Below are 22,559 nucleotides of genomic sequence, written 5' to 3' on the forward strand. Positions count from 1 at the left end.
AATGGCCATTATTGATAACGACGCATTCAACACGCACAGAGAAATCACAGGCTTCAATCTGAAATCTATCAGCTTTTCAAAGGTGGAAACCAACTAGACTGGCAACCTGTGTTGTGTATATTACCTGCAGACTTGGCATTTTGGAGCAGCATCTAGTGTTTTAGTGCATGAAAACACAGGCAAGGAAGGAACAGCAACAAAATGTTAGTACTGGAGTTGGGTTTTGATGTTCCATGCTGCTGATTAAGAGAATCTGAACAAGGGGAAAAAGAGACAGGAGACCCACACTAATGGGGAAGCCTAGATCTGTGAACGACGGAGATGTGAGACGTGCGAGTGAAAGACAGCAGAAGTACATTTAAAGAATAATATTTCACTATAAAGACACCATAAGCAAAGTGAAAATGGTCATGTAGGTTTCATCCTACATCAACGTCCTTCCGAAACCCACCAAGAAATGTGACATTAGTTACCCGTCTTTTATTTAAATTCCGTATAACATACAATAACACATTCAATACTTAGTCTATTCCTCCACCTGGCAATTTATATACATCTATTTTAGTTACTTTTTGAAAATATAACTCCAGCACGTAAGAAACTAAATAATACAGGGAATCTTAACATAAATATACACTTATATAACTATAGTATATATATATTCTCTTGCTGTTACAAATTTTTTAGATAATTCTTTGAAAAAACACACAGGAAAAGTAGAAAAACTGTAAATAAATTACAAACTAATGTAAAAATGCTCCCCCCTCAGTTCACCCCGATTTGTAAAGAAAATGTAGCCCCCCCGCCCCCCCCACCCAAAAAAAAAACAAAAAAAACCGTACATTAACTAAGGGAGACGTCTGGTACCCGGACTGTGCCAGTGTTGGCGCGTTAGCTTATATGCATGTTTGCTGCGAGCATACGAAATAAAACATTTGACGTGGATGCAGTGAACCTTCCCAATGCCCTGCTGCGACAGACCTAAGCTCCACCTTTGTCATCCACTGCATTCTTCCCGTCCAACGATCGCCTTCAGCTTTTATCTACCTCTTTTCAGCAGTTACAAAAGGGCCTTGGCTGGAATGATGTCAGAAGAGCACTGGCAGCTTCCCTCTCCAGCCTCACCGCTGCGGGGGCCAGTAATGACCATCTGAGTAATATTCTGGCGAGATTCCAGTGAAACCAGAGCCACCCTCGGGTTTGGTTGATTTTCACCATTATGTACGAGAGGCCTTGCTGGGCATCTTACACAAGCAGTAGGGCAAGGAATTATAAAGCAACTATCCCAATTCGTAAGGACGTGCGACGCATGTTACCATGAGAGGTAAAACACATTTGCATATGAGAAGTGCAAGATTAAAAAGAGCAGGAAATGTGGCCATTGGATACAACAGCACTGAAGCTCAAACACTTATAAGACCCTGGGTTTTCAATCCTTTACTCTCTAAGTGAACTCTCGTCTCACATTCTCTCCCACGAGCCGCACAGCACATCACAGCACGCTCCACTACTTCCCTTCAAGGCACGCTGACTGGGGCTCTGCATAGGTGTGGGCCTGCGGGACATGCGTGCAGACACCCATGCACGTCGCGTCGCATTTCGCGTCCGAAGACTAGCAGCAGTTCCTCAGCCTTTCCGCAGCTTTCACTCACGTGCCATATAAACCCGTTTAATGCCATAGTTATATGCCTAACTCGCCTATTTGTGCAACTTGCAGGAAACATAGAAATACATGATGCTGTGGTCCGTGTCAGTCCAGCTACATTCTGACCAGCCACCTCTTCTCCTGATCGTGTGACCATGCAGTGACATCACAGTTCTAGCAGACTTGGGGTGGGGGATGGGAGAGGACCTATGGGGCACTTCATGACCCCAGCAGAAATGGGCTCCACGTTCCGTGGTAAGCAAGGCCTGAATACAGGCGGCACAGTGCTGCATGTCCCTCAGTACTTCACAGTAATCAATCAGCGTGTCAGTGTATCGATGGGTCTTTTTTTTTTTTTTTTTTTTCTTTTCTTCACAGCATCACAGCATGGAGCTGGCCGGGGTCAATTAGACTTGCTTTACTAGAAAGTATATGCAGAACCAGAAAAGTTTTACATTAAAATCAGTTTAACATTCAATGCAAAAAAGTAATGGTACAGTGCAACAGGAGGCTGATTACTCCCCATGCTGAAATAAAAATGACATCCTTAACAAAAATCATAATTACCACAACATATGCCAATGGTAGTAATACTGTAATGTTAGTAAGAAGTGTATTAGCAAATAAGTCCTCTTGTGAACGCATGTTTTAGGATTATTATCAGTTTAAGAATTACGGCAAGGTTAGTTGGCGAGGACCACAGGCTGGAAGGCTTGGCTGGGATACTGCAGGTTATATCCACCCAGACCTTCTGCAAACGGGGTCTTCTCCACGTAGGAAATCCCACCGCTGCCTCTGATTATTCCGGGAGCCGTGCTGGAAAAGGGGTCGAAGGATGATTGGGAGTGGGGGTGGGCGGGGTGGGAGTGAGGGGACTGGAAGGGCCCAGCCTGGGGGGGGATCGGCTGCGCATCAGTGTCGAAGTAGACGGCCCCAGGGGATGCTGGGTAAACAAACTCTTTGGCATTAGGAGAGAGCTGGCTGGAGATCTGACCCCCCAAGGAGTGCAGGGAGAGGGAGAGGGGCTTGTGCTTCAGCAGCCCTGGGGAGGAGACGGTGGTGGGGGAGCGGGAGAGCATCCGCGGCTGAGGCGGGATGCCGACTGTCGAGCTGGACGGCGGCCCTGAGCCGCTGCACTTCTTCATCTTGGTGGAGCCAAATTTGGTGGCGGCGAAACTAGCAGTGGTGAAGGTGATGGGCTGCGGGGGTGGGCGTGGGTTTGGGGGGGCCAGGGGCTGCTGCTGAGAGGGCAAGAAGGCGATTCCCGAGCCTTGGGGGGGCGGCGGAGACGAGGTATTTGTGGAGTGGGCCGCCGGGTTACCAGTGCTGCTGGGAGCTGGGTACCCAAAAAGGCCGGAGCAGGATGTTGCAGGAAGTGGGGGGGGTGAACTGGAGAGGGACGGCAGAAGCACTGGAGAAACCTGACCCCCGATAGGCACAAATACCTGCGCTTCAGGGTTAAACCCCAAACTCTTGGTCTCCTCCACCTCCATCTCCCCTTTACTTCCAGCATGGATGCCGTCGGCTCGCTCGGCTTCTCCACCCAGACCAGGCGGGTCTTCCAGGTACAGCACTTTCACGGCTCCCTTCTCGCCGATTTGATAGGACACCTCGTACGGGTCGATCCACACGCTTAGCTCGGCGGGAACGTTGGCTCGCACCTCCTCCGTGTCTAGGCCGCTCCTTTTGGCAGCGAGTTCCACCACAGGGTCGCACGACGCTCCCAAATGCAGGCAGCGAAATGCTGAGCCGCGCAGGGGTGCCTCGGGGTACCAGTGACCCTCAAACCGTGACATTAAAAGACGCTCGAGCTCTTCCCCGAACAGATCAGCCCGACGACGGGGCAGTTTGTTGTACAAGTAGGACACGATAAAGTTCAGGGCCACCTTCACTTCCAGGTGCATGGCTTTGATAAACAGAGATGGTCGAGTCAGTCCAGGGTTCTATTTGGGATAGCAAACGGAACACAATCTAAATATTTTCTCCTGTACTGTATGTGTATTTTTGTGTATATTGGCTACATTTTCTGTTACATTTTCTATATGTTAAAGCTTTCTCTTTTTCCCTTAAGTGATCTTGAAACAAACCCCACATCTTTTGGTGTCTAATTTTGTCCTATAATTGCTCTCTTTTGAATGACACTCTGGGATGGGTATTTTTGCTGGTATGAGCAACAAAAACATTCTTCCCTACCTGTTAGACACTGTAAGCAGAGCTGCACAATTGCCCAAACTTTACAAAGCTGTCAGCTCTCCATCACTCCATTTGAAAACCTAAGAAATGAAAAGAAAATCATCAGTTGGGGGGGTTAGGGTTAGATACGATGAAAAGAATGTCAAAGTCCAGGGGGAAAGGGCGAGTAGGTAGAAGTAACATATTGTCAGCGATTCTATCATTCAAAAGGAAAATGCTGAACCTAACATCCCTGAAAGTTTCCCTTCTGCTAAGGGCTCGTCTCTTGCGGATTACACAGATGGAAGAGGGATGAGTGAAAGAACGTGTGGGTGTTTGTAGCAGAAAATCCGCCTAGCCATTCCCTTAATTCTTAATTTTAACCCAAAACAAGCATTAAATAGAGGCTGTTTCATCTGGCAGATACAGTTTGAATCTAAAAAATATTTTTTATTCTGACAGCACATGATGCGTCTCTTGTAATATGTGACAGGAAGAAAAATTGATACATAAATCAGTATGCATGCTACGCTTCTTCTTCAGTATCAGATAACTTAAGTCTAGAGTAGCCAAAATGTGGACATAAACAGGTTTTTTGCAAAACTGAAACTGCTGAAATTCTGTACAATTCGTAACCCAGAAATTCGACTACAAAAGCGAAAGTAGAACTACCCTTCCCAAAATGCAAAGGGAACATGCATACAATTGCGTCATCACGCGTGACACGGGCATCACAAGAAACACCATCACCAAAACAATATGTTGTTGCAGGTACCTAAATATACTGGCGCGAGGCATGCGCTAGCTACCTGAATGCGAAACGCTACTGAATGGCGACATTTAGAAAGAGATTTGTTGTCTTTCTGAGGGCACAACGGAATATTAGAATTCACCTGCCAATTTATCTTAAGGTGACATTTTTATTTCTAGCTAGCTAGGACACTTGTCCTACTTCGATATCAATATTCTCTTTACATAGCTTATTTGCAGATAAAACAGACAGAAATTGTTGGCTGCAGTTGATGTACAGCGAGAAACAATTTTAAGACAGCTACAAAACATTAGCCAGTTATTAGCGATTTAGCCTTAGCTGATCAGTTTTTTTGGAAATACCTTCTGTTCCGTATAATAACCTTTAATAAATTGTCTGATGCATATAGACAGAGGAATCTGTTCCTTTAAATAAATACAGTACGTCGCCTGCATCGATTGTAAACACACATTGGCCACGCACTGAATGCAAACAACCGGTTATCTAATTGTCGAAAATATGCCAATGCTTGTAATTATGATTTCATTAGGTCAGTTTTGTTCAGTGATTTTCCCCATGCATTAGTAAAGCACACAGAATTGCCACGACCCAGAAATCGACAAACAAGAAAACGAAAGCAGTTCTTAGCATTTTGTTGTCCAATGTCATTCAATGTCAACCTGACTGTACGCTGTAAACGCTAACCTTCGATAAATTACAAAAATAAGAACATTCGAGGTAAAATTTCGTAATTATTAAAACGAAAGACGCAAAATGAAATCCACACCAAACTTCCTCGCATCATCCTTCAGAAACTAACGTCGAAATGTTGAATGTATCTGGTTCTCTTAAGATGGATAGCGTTAGTGCCATTGCTTTTGGTTGCAGGTTTGATTATCTTACCTCATTTTTATCATATACAATCATCGTGTTATTTCTTTTCGTATCCATATTTTCACGTATAAATTAATAAGTTAAAGGTAATATACATCACTCCGACTGTAACCTGGACGGCTTGTTAGATTCAGCTGATAAGTTAACAGCAAGCAATAATCTTGACATCTGTTTCATTTACACTTCTTCATATTATATAAATATATTAAATTTTGACAACGAATAAAACATTAAATCGAGGGGTACATAAGTCAGAGTTATTCTAATACCTCCAGGCAGTCCACACACGATTTAATGATCCCGTAGAAAATGAGTGATTTATGAAGGTGTCTTCATGGGTGAAAGAGAGTGGGTGGTAAACACGTAGATTTGCTTAAGAAACGACACCAACAATTCCCTTTAATATTATTGATTATAGGATACTACTATATTGTCAGGTTTTTTGTTTATACTGCAAAAAGGAGCCTTACAGAAATATCCCCGTGAAAGGTACTAAGCATACTGCTTTGGTGTGTTGGTAAATTCACCAGTCAGTGGTAAACAACCTTTGTTGCAATACAAGATAAGCACTGTTCCCGAATTAACAACAGAATTAATTAAGCTTAAGTAAACGTAGGTAGCGGACAGACAATGTAACTTAACTAAGGCCTAGAATAAACTCGAGTCATAACGATATAACATCTATATCCTAATACTTGATAAGTTATACTAATCCAAACATATATTTGCTTTAAACTAACCGAACCTGCAACTGCCTTTATCAACTGCTGAATTCTAGTTTAATTATTACAAGCAAAAACGATATTCGTTTAGATGCATCCATGGTTAAATGATATTTTCAAAACAGCTTCCAAAATGGATGACCACACCAATTAAACATTCAACATTTTTCTACACTGCCAATCTTTATTTGTAAAATATATCTCTCAAAAACGAAACTATCTTTCTAAAATACGAAGTTGTATTGCATTTATATTATATATTTTGCAGAGAATTATAATATGCCAGACAGCCCCAATAAATCGAATCATCGAATCACATACATATAGACATAAATATATACATACATGCTAAGCATACTTACTGATGCAAAGCCTGCGTTCTGTTCTTGATGTTTAAACTCCCTTAAGCGTAAAGAGTGTCAAGCAATATGGTTACGCAAATCAGTTACTTGAGCATCGTACCAGCGATCGTCGTTTGTTTCATTGTATTTTACTTAATTTCATTTGGATGTAATCAGAGAAGAATACAATACTCTCCCCAGCAACCGGCCGATGGTAAATGAAGGTACCAGAGAAACTTTACTGTTTGACAACCTTGCGCAATTATACCAGACCTTCCAGCCCGCACCCCCTGGTCTGTGACGTGCTTCAAGCTGGGACTACTTTCTGAATGGCTTTCTCATTACCGATTTGAAGCAGGACAGGGACTTTATATTTCATGCAAAGATACACTGATTGTCTTGTGACTTGAAAACAACTGACTGCAAATACAAAATGTTAAAAATATATTAAAATATAATATGTAAAAATCACGCGTGTTTCCAAGTACACGCCAATTATGGTCATACTATAAGAAATATTAATTATTTTTTAGGCATCATTAAATGCCCCTGTTTAATTTGGCCAAATTCCCGCACATAAACTCCGAATGAAAATAAAATACTAAGTGTCTGTGAATAATTTGTGTAATAAAATGTCCGAAGGGTGTCTAATTCCTTTTGCGAATGAATATTCCTGTTGTGGCGGCAGTTCTATGCCATATGCTAAAAATACAGGCGGTGATAGCAACAGAAACCCCATTGGCTGAGAAAAGCAAGAACCCCGAAATCAATTGGGTAATAAAGCTTGGCCAGTCAGCATGTAAGGCACAGGCTACACCAGAACGCTGGGCATTTCTAGGGCTTTTGGGTAATGTTGTTTGTGCTTTCCGTGGGCCACAGAAGTTAATATACATTGGTTATTAAAACCAGCAGTTGGGTATCTCTCTGAGTGACCCACCTCACTCACATCTCGAGGGCTGCAGTTTTTAATTCCACTTCTGCTTGATGTATATGGAGTTTGCATGTTCTTTCCCTGTTTACACCAGATTATCCGGCATCTTCTCTCAGTATAGTGTTGGAGGTAATCCTGCCTCTGTTGTGCGTTTGGAGTTTGTCCCTAGTACGCACGTCTACACTGATTCTGGTCCTCATGCAGTCCAAAGGCATACCGTTGGGTTAATTGGCATATCTAAATTGCTCTTAGTGGATAATTGTGTGTATATGTATGGGGAATCCGTACTCTTGCCGCACCCCCCCCCCCCCCACCCCAACCGCCTAGGTTACAATACAACAAAATTTTAGAGGACATCTTCAATATTAGAAAATTGCTAGATAACCGTACACTTGCGCCACGCTGTACATTTCTAGAAAGATAAACAAGACTAATGGTTATCATTATATGACAGCCTACTTAATTTAAAGCTGGAGGGTCCAAAATGCAAAATAAAGGGTTAGACTGCAAATACATTAACAGATTTTATAGAGATATTTAAGTTATTTGCCAGGTTAAATGAAACAAAAATGTGTAAAAAAAATAAATATCTGACGTCAACTTAATGCGACAGTGTATTGAACAAAATGGCGTCCTACACTTTGAATGTCGCTCGGCTCCAGGTAAATTAGTTTTTATTATTATTGTTGAATGCATATGTAGTTCACCATCGCGAACACTTGCTGACTGTAGTCGTAAACACTCTTTCGGGATGGTGGTTTTTAAATCCCTCCAAAATCCTAACTGTCATAAATGATAAGTTGTACCAGGTCATGGTGTCCCGGTTAGGTGTCCTGCTGCTGCGTAAAAATAGGCGGACGTTCGCCTCTGTTGTCAGAGCAATGAAACGCTGGTAATATTCATGCAGAAAATGTTCGAAATACTTAAAGCTTGTGGTTGATATATGCAAATATCTATATATTCGCAAATGTTATGCGCTGCATTGAGCGCAAGGTGATCGCAAGGTTACAGAAACAGAAGTACGCCCTTAACTAGCGTTGGTCCGACTTGCATAACTATGTCCATAAAGATATACGACAAAACAAAATATGTTATATGAGCCTTTTAAATTATGAGCGTAGCATTTCATAACATAGTAAGGAAACGGATTTGAATGTAAACGATGTGAGCGCTACCGCCAAGGATCAGTTAGAAAACACTATAAGTAGTTTAAATTTTATTTTTTCTTTTCTTTTTTTTTATTTTGTTTGTGTCTTTGTGTGTTGTTTAATTCCACGAGTAGGCAATACTACGAATCATTGTAGTGAGGATGAATTGAAGATGATTCTCATTTGGGCACCGATCTCTTTTCTCAAAATTTAAATGATCGAAATTTTCAGTGCTGATTTGCAAAGGCCATTAGTATTAACCCTGTGTTGCACTGCCCCATTTTACTACAATTCTAGAAGCAATTGGCTAAGGATGGTTCGTTTCACAAATAAATGTTATTCAACCAAATGAAATATTTTTATTTCCAGTGTGTGTATTTGTCTCATTAACAAAGTAATACTCAGCAAAGTTTAAATTCATCAACGAAATCTCAAGTTTTTGCTGTGGAAATACAAGAAGCCTGTCATTCATATAGCAGATGTGTTGTAACTTCATTCACTGTACCTGGGACAATATAGTAGTAAATTGTCTTCTCTGCACCCTTGTCAAAGATTTCTTAGGCTTGCAGAGGGTGTTCATCAAAGGGGCAGACATGTTCATGCACCACACAGGCAAGTTAGGAGGTCTGACAGATGCTGATCTGGGTATTCAGCGATTGGTTTTCCTCCAGTAGATAAGAACAACAGACAAGAAAAAAATACCAAATAATTAATAAATTCACATCATTCTCTCATGCAGACCTTTGTAGTTTTCCTAGTTCTCCATGAGGATTCCAATAACAATATGTTATACACAGGGTTATGTAAGTGTCATATAACTGTCTTTCCTTATGATTTGTCTTCCGATAGATAGAATTTATCTCTTTAAATATGCAAACTGTAAATAACAAAAATGATAGATAGCCTTCCATAAACCGACCTGATTTCAGTTCCTGGCCTGTTTAATCTGTATAAATATAGATGCAAGTCCAGTTTTACTGATTTCATCTACAATAAGTCACTCTTTTTTGTTCTTTTTTTTTAATTTGTAATGTTATTTTTTAGCAGTTTCCCCTTCCAGATTTCAGTGTTGCATGAAGCAAGATTTTCAACAAATAAACACATTGCAACATCACTGCAAGATGACTGGGGGGGAAATACTGTAATGGGAAATGACAGTAGTTCTGTAAGAATTCCAGCTAATTTCAGTAATTCACGGTCAGTCTCAGTGTATTATGTAGTCTATTAATGCTTCTGATGGCTGATGCCTCTCTTGAGTTCCTCTTTGGTCTGAAAAGTCACTGATAAACAGTTCAAGTGAAGGAACTTTTAATTTGAAAGCAGAGATTTCCCCACTGTATTCTAATGACCTTTGGCCTTTTGCTTCCTCCCAGCTCATCCTGGGGCGGGGCTTGAGGAAGCTGCATGTGTCGGCAGCTCTCAGTGCCAGGGCCCAGGTGGCTATGAGTCGATTCGAGCCAAACACTAGCATAAACTACGCCAAGCTGCATTCCAACATCAACGTTGTCCGTAAGAGGTCAGCTTTGCTCCTCCATTCCTTAGTTTGTCTGTCCTCCACCAGCATGACTACCCAACCATGTCATGGGGTGAGACTGTCGTGTTACCAATCTCAATCTCTTCTTCCTTGCAGACCTCTTCAGTATTTGACATTTATACTTTAGTATCTCTACAGTTTTCTTTGGCAAATAATTTCTTTTTCCAATTTTCTGATATTTGGCACTTGCTCACCTTAATTTAATTTTACTGGCAGCTAAACATTGAAAATTGGCCCAGGTTAGATTTAATAGTCCAGGATGTTTTACTTCAATTCCAAGTAAAGACACAAAAACGTTCATGTCATTATCTTTATTGTATTTCGAGATATGGCTGTTGGAGTATCCCCAACCTGATGTGTGTCTGTGGACATTCGCGTCCTTGGTGTTGAGAAATCAATACATTTCAATGGATCGTTCTGGTGCAATTTTTGAAAGAAATAATGAAATAATAAGACATACGTTGGCAAGAAGAGCTTGCTTAGTTTTTTTATTTTTTTTATTTTTACGTGTGATGTGTCTGGATAGAGAAATGAGCTGAATCTGAAGCGTTTTGGGCCAGTTTTTACCCCCCCCCTCCAGTCAATATGCTTATCTGCCAGTAGATAATTATATTTATTCATTTAGATGGGATACATTTTCAGGGGTGGGTGTTTTTTTGCGGGAGGTGGATGCCCTGCAGCTGGAGCACGGTCTGCTGAAATGCATGTTCATTCTTTATTTCCAGTTACAGTATAGCATTGATGTTTCTCTCACCCAGCAAATGTGCGCAGATCCCTCATCCAGTTTCCATAATCTGATCTTCCTTTTGTTTTCTTGTACGTTTTGTCTGCACTGACACCAGTATGGCTGCCATGTTTAATTTCTCCTTCCCGCTTTCCTCATTCCCATTTCAAAGTCCCTCATTCCTTTCCGCTGTGTCACATGATCCCATTGGCCATTATGCCTGGAATGTGTCTCACCTTGATATCCATCCTTTCCTCTCACATTACGTGTTTCCGTACGTGTCCGGCTGTTTGTCTCACACAAACATTCCGCAAATATTCCAGGCTCAACCAGCCCCTCACCTTGTCCGAAAAGATTGTGTATGGTCACTTGGACGACCCTGCCAGCCAGGACATTGCGCGCGGCAGGACCTACCTGCGGCTGCGGCCGGACCGCGTGGCCATGCAGGACGCCACGGCGCAAATGGCCATGCTGCAGTTCATCAGCAGCGGGCTGCCCCGCGTGGCTGTTCCCTCCACCATCCACTGCGACCACCTGATTGAGGCTCAGATTGGGGGGGCACAGGACCTGCAGCGGGCCAAGGTGGGTGGCAAAGGCTGGAGGCGGGTGTGGGCAGAGGGAGCTGAGACTCTAGTGGGTCAAGGAGAGAATTGGAGTGAGATGGAGTGCTAGTTACACTCACTGATAGTCAGCCAGGGTTGAAGCAACTGTTTTCGGGGCTCTAAGCAAAATTTGTTTAAAGGGCCAGTACACCCCAAGGCTAAAAAACAATATGCTTTAGAGGGGCTGTAGTGCTATCTATCCATCTAGGTTGCTCTGCTGGGCGTTGCCTAGTTTTGGAGACAACGGGCGTAGAAATGTCAGTTCTCTCGAATATAGTGGAAGTGAATGCTGTGGTTTACTGTGGTGATTTAAGGGCCAAAAAATACATTTGAAAAATTCAACAGCAGTGTCTTTCACCAGAAATCATGACCCGATTACTGAAGATAATCCATAGACTTTGTAGTGAGCAGTTTCATGTAGGAACTATTTTCTCCTACCAAACTCCACACACCAATCGGATCAATGCGCAGAAGGTATCACAAGGGCTCTCATGCTTGCATCTTCTGCACAGTGATGGGATTGGTGTGTGGAGAAGAACAACCTAGATGGATAGATAGCACTAAAGCCCTTCTAAAACATATCTTTTTTCAGTTTTGGAGTGAGCTGTCCCTTTAACCTGGTCATTTGTCATCTTCCTGCCTTATCAGACTGGCTGATTAGATGGGCTAACCTGTTGGCCACACCAACACCTCTTCCAGCAGCAACCCAGCTTCCGTAGTTGGTCTCCTATCCAAATACCGGCCAGGCCCAGACCTAGTCTGAACTGCAGATGGTATGGCAAGACCCTGTAACAGTGGCCATTTCCTGCTCTGTTCCCATAGGAAGTGAATCAAGAGGTTTATAACTTCCTGTCCAGTGCTGGAGCAAAGTATGGAGTAGGTTTCTGGAAACCAGGTTCTGGAATCATCCATCAGGTACTGTATATCTGTGATTATTTTCTACAAGGCTTCAAAACTGTAAAAGCAGGAATAATTTTGCCTATTTCGCAAGGATTATGCAACAAATTACTGTTCTGTGGAGTGTTTACTAGTGTTATTTTTGATAATTGCATGTATACTCAATGGTCGCTATATTTAGGATACCTGCAGGTTAACATAAACAGCCTGTTCCATCAAATAGTGAATCATGTGGCTGCAGATGAATGTACACAGCATGCAGATGGGGCTAAGAGGCTGGGCCGCTCATGGCTAATACGCGTCGCTAAGCAACTTTATGATGCAATTGCCGGTGCCAGATGTGGCGGTTCCTGCATCTCAGAAACAGACGCCCTCCTGGGATTTTCACACACTGCAGTGTCTAGAGTTTACAAAAAAGGGTGCAGTAAATGAAAAATATCCAGCCGATGGCTCATTTCTGGCTGATAGGTTACAACAGTGTTTCTGAATCTGATCCACAGCCGGTCCACATTTTTGCTCCTACCGAGTACCCTGCCAGACAGCTGGGAGGGAGCAAAACTGTGGTCTGTGGGTTGGGAAACACTGGATTAGAAGAATGGTGAGACTTTTAAAGTTAACAGGAAGGCCCCAAATGCCATAATGGCAGCTCAATATAGCAGCAGTCTGAAAGTGGCTTCTTTGAATTCACAGCTCACCCACCCTTGAAGCAGTGGTGTACATAAGGCTGAGTGTTCGTGTTCAGTTTTGTACCTCCGCATGTTGTCACTGTTCTTCATCAGATCATTCTTGAGAACTACGCCTACCCCGGGGTCATGCTGATTGGCACAGACTCACATACCCCCAATGGGGGCGGTCTAGGTGGGATCTGTATCGGAGTGGGCGGAGCCGACGCTGTTGACGTCATGGCCGGAATCCCCTGGGAGCTCAAGTGTCCCAAAGTCAGTCCCCTTTCGGGTCCGATCCATCTGCTCTTTTGATTTTGCCCGGCTTCCTCTCCTTACCTTCTCGCACAGTGACTGATCGCTCATCTCTTCTTCCCCAGGTGATCGGTGTGAAACTGACCGGTACCTTGTCGGGCTGGACCTCTCCAAAGGACGTGATCCTGAAGGTGGCCGGGATCCTGACGGTGAAGGGGGGTACGGGGGCCATTGTGGAGTACCACGGCCCGGGGGTGGACTCCATCTCCTGCACTGGTGAGAGCTTCTCCTGACCCTGCTGAGATGCTTCAGAGTACACATGGGGGGTCAGATTTAACCACGCGTGTGCTGAGGCCAGGTGCACAACAGACTCCCAAGCACACTTTGTTAACCCTTCCTGTCAGGCGTGAGAAACAGAAGGACAGAGATGGATGGCCGGTCAGGCTCAGACAGCACATGCGGGAGAAAATACTAAATTCAGGTCCACAGAAATGCCTCCAAAACACATGAGAAACCCTTAGACATTAGCGGAGAAATAGATAATCATCCTGGGTTGCCTAACCCTTGCTGACGTCACTAAGAGGCTGTTGTCCCCCCCCCCCCAGGCATGGCCACCATCTGTAACATGGGGGCTGAAATCGGGGCCACCACGTCTGTGTTCCCCTACAACAACCGCATGAAGACCTACCTGGAGAAAACCGGCAGAGCAGGTTGGTACTGGAGCATTTAGTATGAGGTCTGGCTGGGTCGAGATAGAGAGTGAGTGGTACCAGCTTGTTCCGTGTCTCTTCCACATCTGCAGACATCGCTACTTTGGCAGACGAATACAAAGATGACCTGGTGCCTGACACCGGATGCCAGTACGACCAGGTCATCGAGGTCAACCTGAGCGAGGTAATGCTCGCACGTAGCCCTCAGCTCCAGGGCGGGAGCCAGAGGTAGAAAGTCCAGGTCCAAAAAGTAAAAATCCAGACCAAGATTTTGTTTTCAGTTGAGTGACTCTTTATACTCAACTACTTGGTTGAAACAAAATCTTCACCCTTCTACTTTCTGAACCCGAACTTTTCACCTCTGAAAGCAGACCAATTGTTAAAGTGATTTCGATAATTAAGTCGCTGCATCTACGCGCCCTTTTGATTGCGTGCGAGAGGCCCACACACTAACCAGAGAGGTGTGGTTACAGTGTCCCACTCAGTGTGTCCTGTTTGTCCTCCCATGCGTCCCACCGGGCAGCTGAAGCCACACATCAATGGGCCCTTCACCCCAGACCTGGCACACGCCGTGGAGGACATCGGCGCCGTGGCCGAGAAGAATGGTTGGCCCTTGGAGGTCAAAGTGGGTCAGTGCACCGGCCACTGGCCTGGATGTCCGAATGCCAAGTGGCTGATGCCAAGATTTTATTGCAGAGGGCTTGAAAAAAATTCTCTAAATGTGAAGTTCCTGTCGTTTTTTTATTTTCTCCTTTGCTCTGATTGGGTGTCTTGTGCCTGTACTCCCGTTACAGGCCTGATCGGTAGCTGCACCAACTCCAGCTACGAGGATATGGGTCGGGCCGCATCGCTGGCCAAGCAGGCCCTGGACCGCGGCCTTAAGTGCAAGGCCCAGTTTACGGTGACCCCGGGGTCAGAGCAGATCCGCGCCACCATCGAGAGGGACGGCTATGTGAGTCTGTGAGGCTGTCCACCCGGCTGCTTTCGATGAGGCGGGCGGTGGGTGAGCTGACTCATGTTCTCCCTCCGTCTGTCCTGGCTGCAGGCTGAGGTCCTGAGAGATGTTGGTGGGGTGGTTCTGGCTAACGCCTGCGGGCCCTGCATTGGCCAATGGGACAGGTATGTCACCCTCTCCCCTGCTGAGCCTGTTCACCAGATGGTGAGGACAAAGGCAGGGGCATGTAATATTGGTGCTTGGATGCGGAAATTTTGACTGATACGATAACCAATATATTTTTGTCTAACATCACCAATACTGTTAACAAGCTAAATTATGATCTGCTTGCTGAGATGTAGGCGCAAATTAGCAGAATGACACTACATCATGTTTTATTCTGTGGAAAAGAGAAGATCAAAGTGTGGCTGAGATTTAATAACAGAGCAGGCATCTGATTGAGCCGACGAAATCCTTCATCCTCAGCTACTTAAAATGGCTGATTGTCCAATGCGAGCATCTCCAGTATTTTAGTAGTTGTCTTTTTAGCTCTGGTGCTGATAACGTTGGATTTTGATAAAGTCTAAACGTCGGCCAGCAATATCGGCCAAGATTGACACACTGGACCTTGATTTTTGACGAATATCGATCGATACCGATTTCTTAAATGAAATATCGTGCATGTTTTCCATAAACTTCGATTTTGATTGTGTTTAAACTATAAAATCTGTACATATTAAGCAGCAGAGATTTTAAATCCCCCCCATCCCTGGGTGTGTTATTCTAGCTCTCCTCCTGCCTCCATAGCCATCCCATCACTGGAAGTAGCATTTCCTTAGCATCAGACACACTTTCTTTATCATTTCTGCTTTTCTTATCGTTCGGTCCTGTTTCACGTATTATGGCACGTTTTCACAAGCGAACTTAACTCAGAGCGTAATTCCATAAGCCTCCTTGTTGGCTCGATCGTGGACTGGCGCAGACGCCCGCAGTGGTGTCGGTAGCAGTAGTGATGGCAGAAGGGGGAATTGGGCGCGGTGCCAGTGGCCTTTTCGGCTGGGTTAAGGGGGTGGCTCCGGGCCTCGTGCGGTGCGGTCGGGAGCAGCCCTGACTTCCCTCACCTCCTGTCTCAGGCGCGATGTGAAGATGGGTGAGAAGAACACCATCGTAACGTCCTTCAACAGGAACTTCACAGCCAGGAACGATGCCAACCCGGCCACCCACGCCTTTGTCACCTCTCCCGAGGTAGCAATAAGCGCTCGTTCACACACTTAGTCACGCACCATTCAGTTTCTTAATAACGGGACACCCATCCCCTCACAAACAGAATCTCTATGTTCCTGTTCCCTTTATTGAATTGATCATTTTGGCAGAAAATCGCCTCACCTTGCCAAGTCTCGATCAGGAATTAATTCAAATTTATTCCCTAAAATCTGTATTGCTCTGACTTGGGATCTGTCTTAGTTTTTCCTGCCCTCATTCCTCCAAAACCTTGATATACTCTGGTCTTGTCTGTGTGTCCTTTTCAGATTGTCACTGCCCTGGCGATAGCCGGCACCCTGAAGTTCAACCCTGAGAAGGACTATCTCACAGCCGTCAATGGGGAGAAGTTTAAACTGACGCCCCCTACAGGTGATGAGCTGCCAGCGCAAGACTTCGACCCTGGCCAGGACACCTACCAGCACCCACCGGCAGACGGAGGCTCCCTGCGCGTAGACGTGAACCCCCAGAGCAACCGCCTGCAGCTGCTAGAGCCCTTTGACAAGTGGAACGGGAAGGATCTGGAGGACCTGCGGGTGCTTATCAAGGTGAGAGACCCGGGGGTATTCTGGCTACATTCCCGAGTGTGCTCAGTAGGGGGCCAAAAAGGGAGGCTAACAAAAACATGCAGATGGGAGGAGCCTGTGTTGCGCTCAGGTTAAGACCCCTGCTGAAGCCCCACAGTAACTGGCAGTGGACCAACAGCCTGTGGCGCACAGCAAAGGCAGAAGTAGGTGACTGAGGCTGGAAGCGTGCAGATTTTCTGTCTCCTGCTAATTTAAACATGGACCAAAATAGGCTGATGGGTAAGGACGGGCCCTGGTACGCTGAAGGTCATTACCCCCTCTTGCTTCGGGAGGCTGGAAGGGTATTTAACCAGAATCATCCATCCATTCATTTTCCAAACCACTATCCTACTGGGTCGCGGGGGGTCCGGAGCCTATCCCGGAAGCAATGGGCACGAGGCAGGGAACAACCCAGGACGGGAGGCCAGCCCATCACAGGGCACAACATTCACTCACACATGCACACCTCCGGGCAATTTAGTAACTCCAATTAGCCTCAGCATGTTTTTGGACTGTGAGGGGAAACCAGAGTACCCGGAGGAAACCCCACGACGACATGGGGAGAACATGCAAACTCCACGCACACGTGACCCAGGCGGAGATTCGAACCCAGGTCCCAGAGGTGTGAGGCAACAGTGCTAACCACTGCACCACCATGCCGCCCCCTAACCAGAATCAGTAAAGTAAAAATATACGGTATTAATGGATAGAGACAAAGTGGGTTTTTTATTACAGCGACTTCTTTGTTGTTATACATCCATCCATCTACCTTGCATGTTGCTTTCATTGATAAGAGAGCTACAAGCTTCTGGGAAAGCGCAGGGCAGAGGCATACAGTGCTCACACATACACACTCTGCGGGCCATTTAGAGACACTGGTTCCTCAGGTCAGAATCAGAGGTGGAAATTCCCAGTCCAGAAAGTGAAAATCCAGACCAAGATTTTGTTTCAACCAACCAGGTGGGTAGTCATTGACTGTGACTCTTTACAATATATGCAGCTGGTTGTTTGAAACAAAATCTTGGTCTGGATTTTCCCCTCCTGGACCTGAAATTTTCACCTCTGGTCAAAATTGCCCTCCCAGCAGAACATCTGGATCCAGCGTTGTAGGTCCAGGGCATGTAGTATTATTAGAAACACTCACCCCCCCCCCCCCCCGCCATAAACTGTGCCAGTGGCTGCACTCAGCCAGGCGCCTCCGGAGCCTTACGGCCAGGCCTGAGAGGTGAACCTTCTACCCCCAGGCCATTATGATCATCAACACCCCCGGTTACAAACTTAAATAAGCTACCACTGCACCCTGCACTTTAAATATTTTCTAATTTTTTCTTATAACGTTTGTCATCCCTTTATATACTTTATATATATTTCTATATTTTTAATGCTTATTTTGTTAATATTTTAGTTTGTAGATTCTGTTTATTGTTTATTATACAGTCTAGAGCTGCAATTTACTTATACGTGATGTACCACTGCATTAATGAAAATAAACTAAAAATAAAAATTTAGAAACTTGAAAATTACGTATGTTTTGACTGTGGGAGGTTAGTCATGCAAAGTCCACATACAGCGTCGAGGTGGGATTCAAACCTACGACCCTGGAGGTGTGAGGCTACAGTGCTAATTATGCACCCCGACCCACACAGGTGAAGGGTAAGTGCACCACAGACCACATCAGCGCTGCTGGGCCTTGGCTGAAGTTCCGCGGCCACCTGGACAACATCTCCAACAACCTGCTGATCGGCGCGGTCAACGTCGAGAATGACGCCGTCAACAAGATCCGCAATCACCTGACGGGCGAGTACGACGGCGTACCCGATGTGGCCCGGCACTACAAGGTGGGAGTGGGGGCAAGTGCAGCCCACATGTTGGGAGTTGCTCCAAATGTTGCAGTTTGATGGACCTCCTCCCATTCGGTCGTTAGCCTTCATTTGCTAACGAGACTTTCTTGCAAAATAGCGATCTTTTAGTTACCAAGGTATGCAGATGGCTGTTTATTCATAAGATGACAAGAAGAGCCCTGTTTAAGGATCCTATATCATGGCCCTTTAGCCGCTATGCTTGATACTTGCTGATGGACATGACAGCAGTGTATGTGATTTTATATGGGGCCCTGACCATATAGGGGGGGTGTGGCTTTGCAGAAGCATGGCGTGCAGTGGGTTGTCGTGGGAGACGAGAACTATGGCGAGGGCTCCAGCAGGGAGCACGCCGCCCTGGAGCCACGACACTTGGGCGGCCGGGCCATCATCACTAAGAGCTTCGCCCGGATCCACGGTGCGTCTCTGGGGAAGTCGCAGAGGCCGAGGCTTGGCCTTTCTACGTGTCACTGGATCAATACTTGCACTTGGTTCTCCATAACCTTGGCAGCGCTAATTTCCAGAAAACAATTTTCCTCTCTCGTACCTCAGAGACCAACCTGAAAAAGCAGGGTCTGCTTCCTTTGACCTTTTCCGACCCCCAGGACTATGAAATGATCCGCCCCGATGACAAGATCTCCATCACTGGCCTCAAGGACTTCGCTCCGGGCAAGGTGAAGACATTTCACCCCCACTATTGACAGTGCTATCGATCCTTTGGTCTTCCTTGGCTTTTTGTGAGATGCCCACGTATGCCATTTTAAGTGAGAGACTATTAGACCATTCTGTGTCTACATTAAGGAGAATTATAGTCCGAATTACAGATGGGCAGTCCATGCAAACATGCCAATTTGATTTACTTTATAGGTGATGCGTAGTAATGTGTATAATATACTCCCATAATAGGAATCCCTATTTACTCATCCTCCCTATTACTCATATGCCTTAGTAGTATGCATTTTTGAGAGTATTGTATTGAATGTCATTATCCTCTTCTGCGCTTCCTTTCTCAGCCTCTGAAGGCCGTGCTGAAGCACAGCGACGGCCGCCAGGACACGATCCTACTCAACCACACCTTCAACGAGACGCAGATCGAGTGGTTTCTGGCCGGAAGTGCCCTTAACAGGATGAAAGCACTGCAGCAGTGATGGGGGCAGGGCCGACAGATGCTAGGGAGAAGTCTGGTAAAAGGGGGAGGGGTTATAGACCTATGTGAAGAAAGAAGTCACAACCCTACGGTGCAGTACAATTACAGTCTGTACTAAAGATCTGTCTGTGAAGGTGACAGTGCACTCTTGCGGTTCAAAATGCCACTGACGCACCCATAAATCACTTTTCATTGCCACTCACCATGAGTTTTTCACTCCCCTGATTATGCCTCTCATGCATTTTGACACGCTTTCACGTATCAGCTGCATATGATAATCCTGGGGGATGAGACACACCCGTTTTTCTAATGCATTAGGTCATTTTTAATAGTCGCTCTGTGTTTTCATGTTTCACAGCTATTTATTTGTGCTTTTCTGGAGATCCGGATGGGAAAGCGCTTTCCGGACGCTCGTGCCTCCCTGTGGACCTGCCACTTTGACGCAGCCCCATTTTACAGCGTATTTTGTCCATCTCTTATACACACTCAAGGTGCAGGAATTGAGCCACACAGCACAGGGCTACTACAGCGCTGACAAAGTTTCTGGGTACTTGTTTCATTCAGTAAAGATATTGCAAATATATTGGTTTTATAACAAAAATCATTACTTCATTTGTTAAAAATACCTATTACATTAGCAACAACCAGTTGTTTTAAGTAAAACATTCATTTCAAGTAGTAGTAAATTGAAACCCAAATTTTGGCTCTAAAAGACCTGCTCTGAGTTAAAAAGTTAATTGTTAAGCAGTCTCACTGGGTGTGTTTTACTTACTAACATCTTTGCCATAACAAAAAAACACCAAACATTTGTATTTGGTATCATTTTAAGAACAAATAACTACAATTTCATTTAAGCAAAATGGAAAGAACAAGACTGAATGAGTCAGTCAAAAAATTATGGCAATTAAAGAAAATAATGTCTGTGCGAAAGGTATGATAAACATTAGTTGTCTATGGGCTTTTGTTATGAAGCCAATGTTTGCCACATTTTTTCAGAATTAAGCAAGTGTCCTAAGACTTTCTGTGGGCATGGTAGGTGGCCATTTTCTTTACTGGTGGGGGGTCCTTTTCTGCTTTATTTTTATTGTAAATTTGGATTGTGAGATTACCTTTTTTATAATCCTCAGCATTGAATTGCCCAGGAATGCACCTGGGCGGCCAGCCTTTTAACAGTGTCCCACAAATATAGGTATACTTCAAGCAGCCTGGTCCACCAAAAATTACTTGAAGCTTCCCTCCTACACACACTTATACACTCCTCACGTGCTCGGATTATTTACTCCATCCTCATCTAAGAGATTTTACCCCACTCCCCATTCCTGATGTGACTGATTGTCACTGTGATCCATTGCAGTGTTTCATGTGTTGTTCTTTTCGATTTGTGTTTGTGTGGAACGAAGGCCATCTGACTAAGCATTGCCTTGGTGATTGTCTGCTTAGGGTGGGTGTGTGAGACACAGTACTGTCAGCGATGCAGTCAGAGTGCGTAGTCTCCATTCCCCTGTGGTATTATGTGTGGGCTGTACAGCCAGTCGGCGTGTGGGTGGTCTTTTAAGGGCCAACTTATAAACATACGCACAATTAACACAATGTGCCGAAGTCTGTACGATGCCACTTTGCAACACAGCCACACTATGAACATATTTCTCTTTAATTCTCCCAAGATACAGTTATTTGGCAAGTGGATTCTCTTCCTCAAATTCTGTTACGGTTTTGCCTGTTACTGAATCCTGGAACTCTTGGTTAAGGCTTTGGATGGAGATTTTTGCCCTTGTATATATGTGTTGATGTACTCACTATAACAAGGGGTAAAGTCCACATGAATATCTCTTATTGCAGTACCTGAGTTTGGTAAACCTGTTAACCTTTGAGGGAGCTGAGATCACCCGTACTTTAGGGTGTGACATGGGGCTGTTTGAGTTTGTTGGATGCTTTACTTACAGAATATTTTTCTGTTTTCCTCCTAGCTCATTGAGAATGTAATGCCCAGTCTTTGGACCATATGTACTGGTACCCTGAAATTTGGTATTTTTGGTACTGCTAGTCAAACAGTAAATGGAATTCTTTCGGGGGAGCTGGTCCATTTGTTAAAAGGTTATATTGTTGATAGGATTTCTTCTGTAACACATGACTGAGAGCTGATCTGTGGTTCTCTGTATAGAATAACAATAGCAATTGACTTTGTTTACTAAAATTGTGCAAGAATACTCCCAGAGGACTGACTATTTGTCTTCTGAATGGTTTCCATGATTGAAAGTAAAGTAATACATTTAGAAGGTTATGATTTGTTGTTGCAGGATGATTTCTGCTATACAGTTCTATTCTGATCAATGCTGCATTTTCCCAAACTGCGTGTTTACCTTGAATTTACATGTTTATGTTTGAAGCATAAATGACTTTTCTTTTGTACAGATCGCTAAAAGTTTCCCTGTTCAAATCAGAATCAAAGTCAGGCAGCACATTTTATAATTGTGTGGATTAAAGTTTGTTTGAGGTTCATGACCTGCAAACTGTTTTATTGAATCTGCAGCAGCTGCTCTCTTACTGTTAATAAAGTGCAGAAACTGTGAAAATGGTACGTGCCGTGTGACCACTGAGTTTTTTTGTCTGTATAAGCAGGGTAATGGTGACAAGATCATTTGCATTATGAATAATAAAGCTGTATTAATGTATTTTAAATCCCTTTTACAATGCTTTAAGTTTGTTCGTTCTACTTATTCTGTATCATTTTAAAATGGCTGACCTTCCAATGTTTCACAAGACAAGTATTGTGTGTACATGTACTGACATGTATTACCTAATATT

The 22,559-nt window shown here is 44.4% G+C and overlaps 2 protein-coding genes across 2 annotated transcripts; one reads left to right on the plus strand and one right to left on the minus strand.

The window, feature by feature from the left end:
- Nucleotides 1-1,988: 1,988 nt before the first annotated feature.
- On the minus strand, nucleotides 1,989-6,939 carry LOC125717507 (protein Tob2). The gene is made up of 3 exons (XM_048990524.1): nucleotides 6,547-6,939; nucleotides 3,839-3,918; nucleotides 1,989-3,588 (listed from the first exon to the last, which is right to left on the minus strand). Exon 3 carries the CDS (start codon nucleotides 3,547-3,549, stop codon nucleotides 2,329-2,331), a length of 1,221 nt encoding a protein of 406 aa, XP_048846481.1. The 5' UTR covers nucleotides 3,550-3,588; nucleotides 3,839-3,918; nucleotides 6,547-6,939; the 3' UTR covers nucleotides 1,989-2,328.
- Nucleotides 6,940-8,062: 1,123 nt separating this feature from the next.
- LOC125717778 (aconitate hydratase, mitochondrial-like) lies at nucleotides 8,063-22,433 on the plus strand. Its single transcript, XM_048991039.1, has 17 exons — nucleotides 8,063-8,118; nucleotides 9,978-10,120; nucleotides 11,186-11,444; nucleotides 12,287-12,379; nucleotides 13,141-13,299; nucleotides 13,404-13,554; nucleotides 13,884-13,988; nucleotides 14,081-14,172; nucleotides 14,512-14,617; nucleotides 14,783-14,940; nucleotides 15,034-15,107; nucleotides 16,056-16,167; nucleotides 16,452-16,730; nucleotides 18,395-18,586; nucleotides 18,893-19,025; nucleotides 19,160-19,281; nucleotides 19,621-22,433. The coding sequence occupies exons 1-17, from the start codon at nucleotides 8,083-8,085 to the stop codon at nucleotides 19,753-19,755; spliced, it is 2,349 nt and encodes a 782-aa protein (XP_048846996.1). The 5' UTR covers nucleotides 8,063-8,082; the 3' UTR covers nucleotides 19,756-22,433.
- The last annotated feature ends 126 nt before the right edge of the window (nucleotides 22,434-22,559 follow it).

The sequence above is a fragment of the Brienomyrus brachyistius genome, chromosome 22 (assembly GCF_023856365.1).
Source record: "Brienomyrus brachyistius isolate T26 chromosome 22, BBRACH_0.4, whole genome shotgun sequence".
In the NCBI taxonomy this organism is placed as follows: Eukaryota; Metazoa; Chordata; class Actinopteri; order Osteoglossiformes; family Mormyridae; genus Brienomyrus; species Brienomyrus brachyistius.

Bases quoted from the DNA above. Each gene is read 5' to 3' on its own strand.
- LOC125717507 (XM_048990524.1), bottom strand. From the start codon at position 3,549: ATGCACCTGGAAGTGAAGGTGGCCCTGAACTTTATCGTGTCCTACTTG.
- LOC125717778 (XM_048991039.1), top strand. From the start codon at position 8,083: ATGGCGTCCTACACTTTGAATGTCGCTCGGCTCCAG. The intron at 11,445-12,286 runs GTGGGTGGCAAA...CTGTTCCCATAG, and splicing joins AGGACCTGCAGCGGGCCAAG to GAAGTGAATCAAGAGGTTTA. The intron at 16,731-18,394 runs GTGAGAGACCCG...CGACCCACACAG, and splicing joins ACCTGCGGGTGCTTATCAAG to GTGAAGGGTAAGTGCACCAC.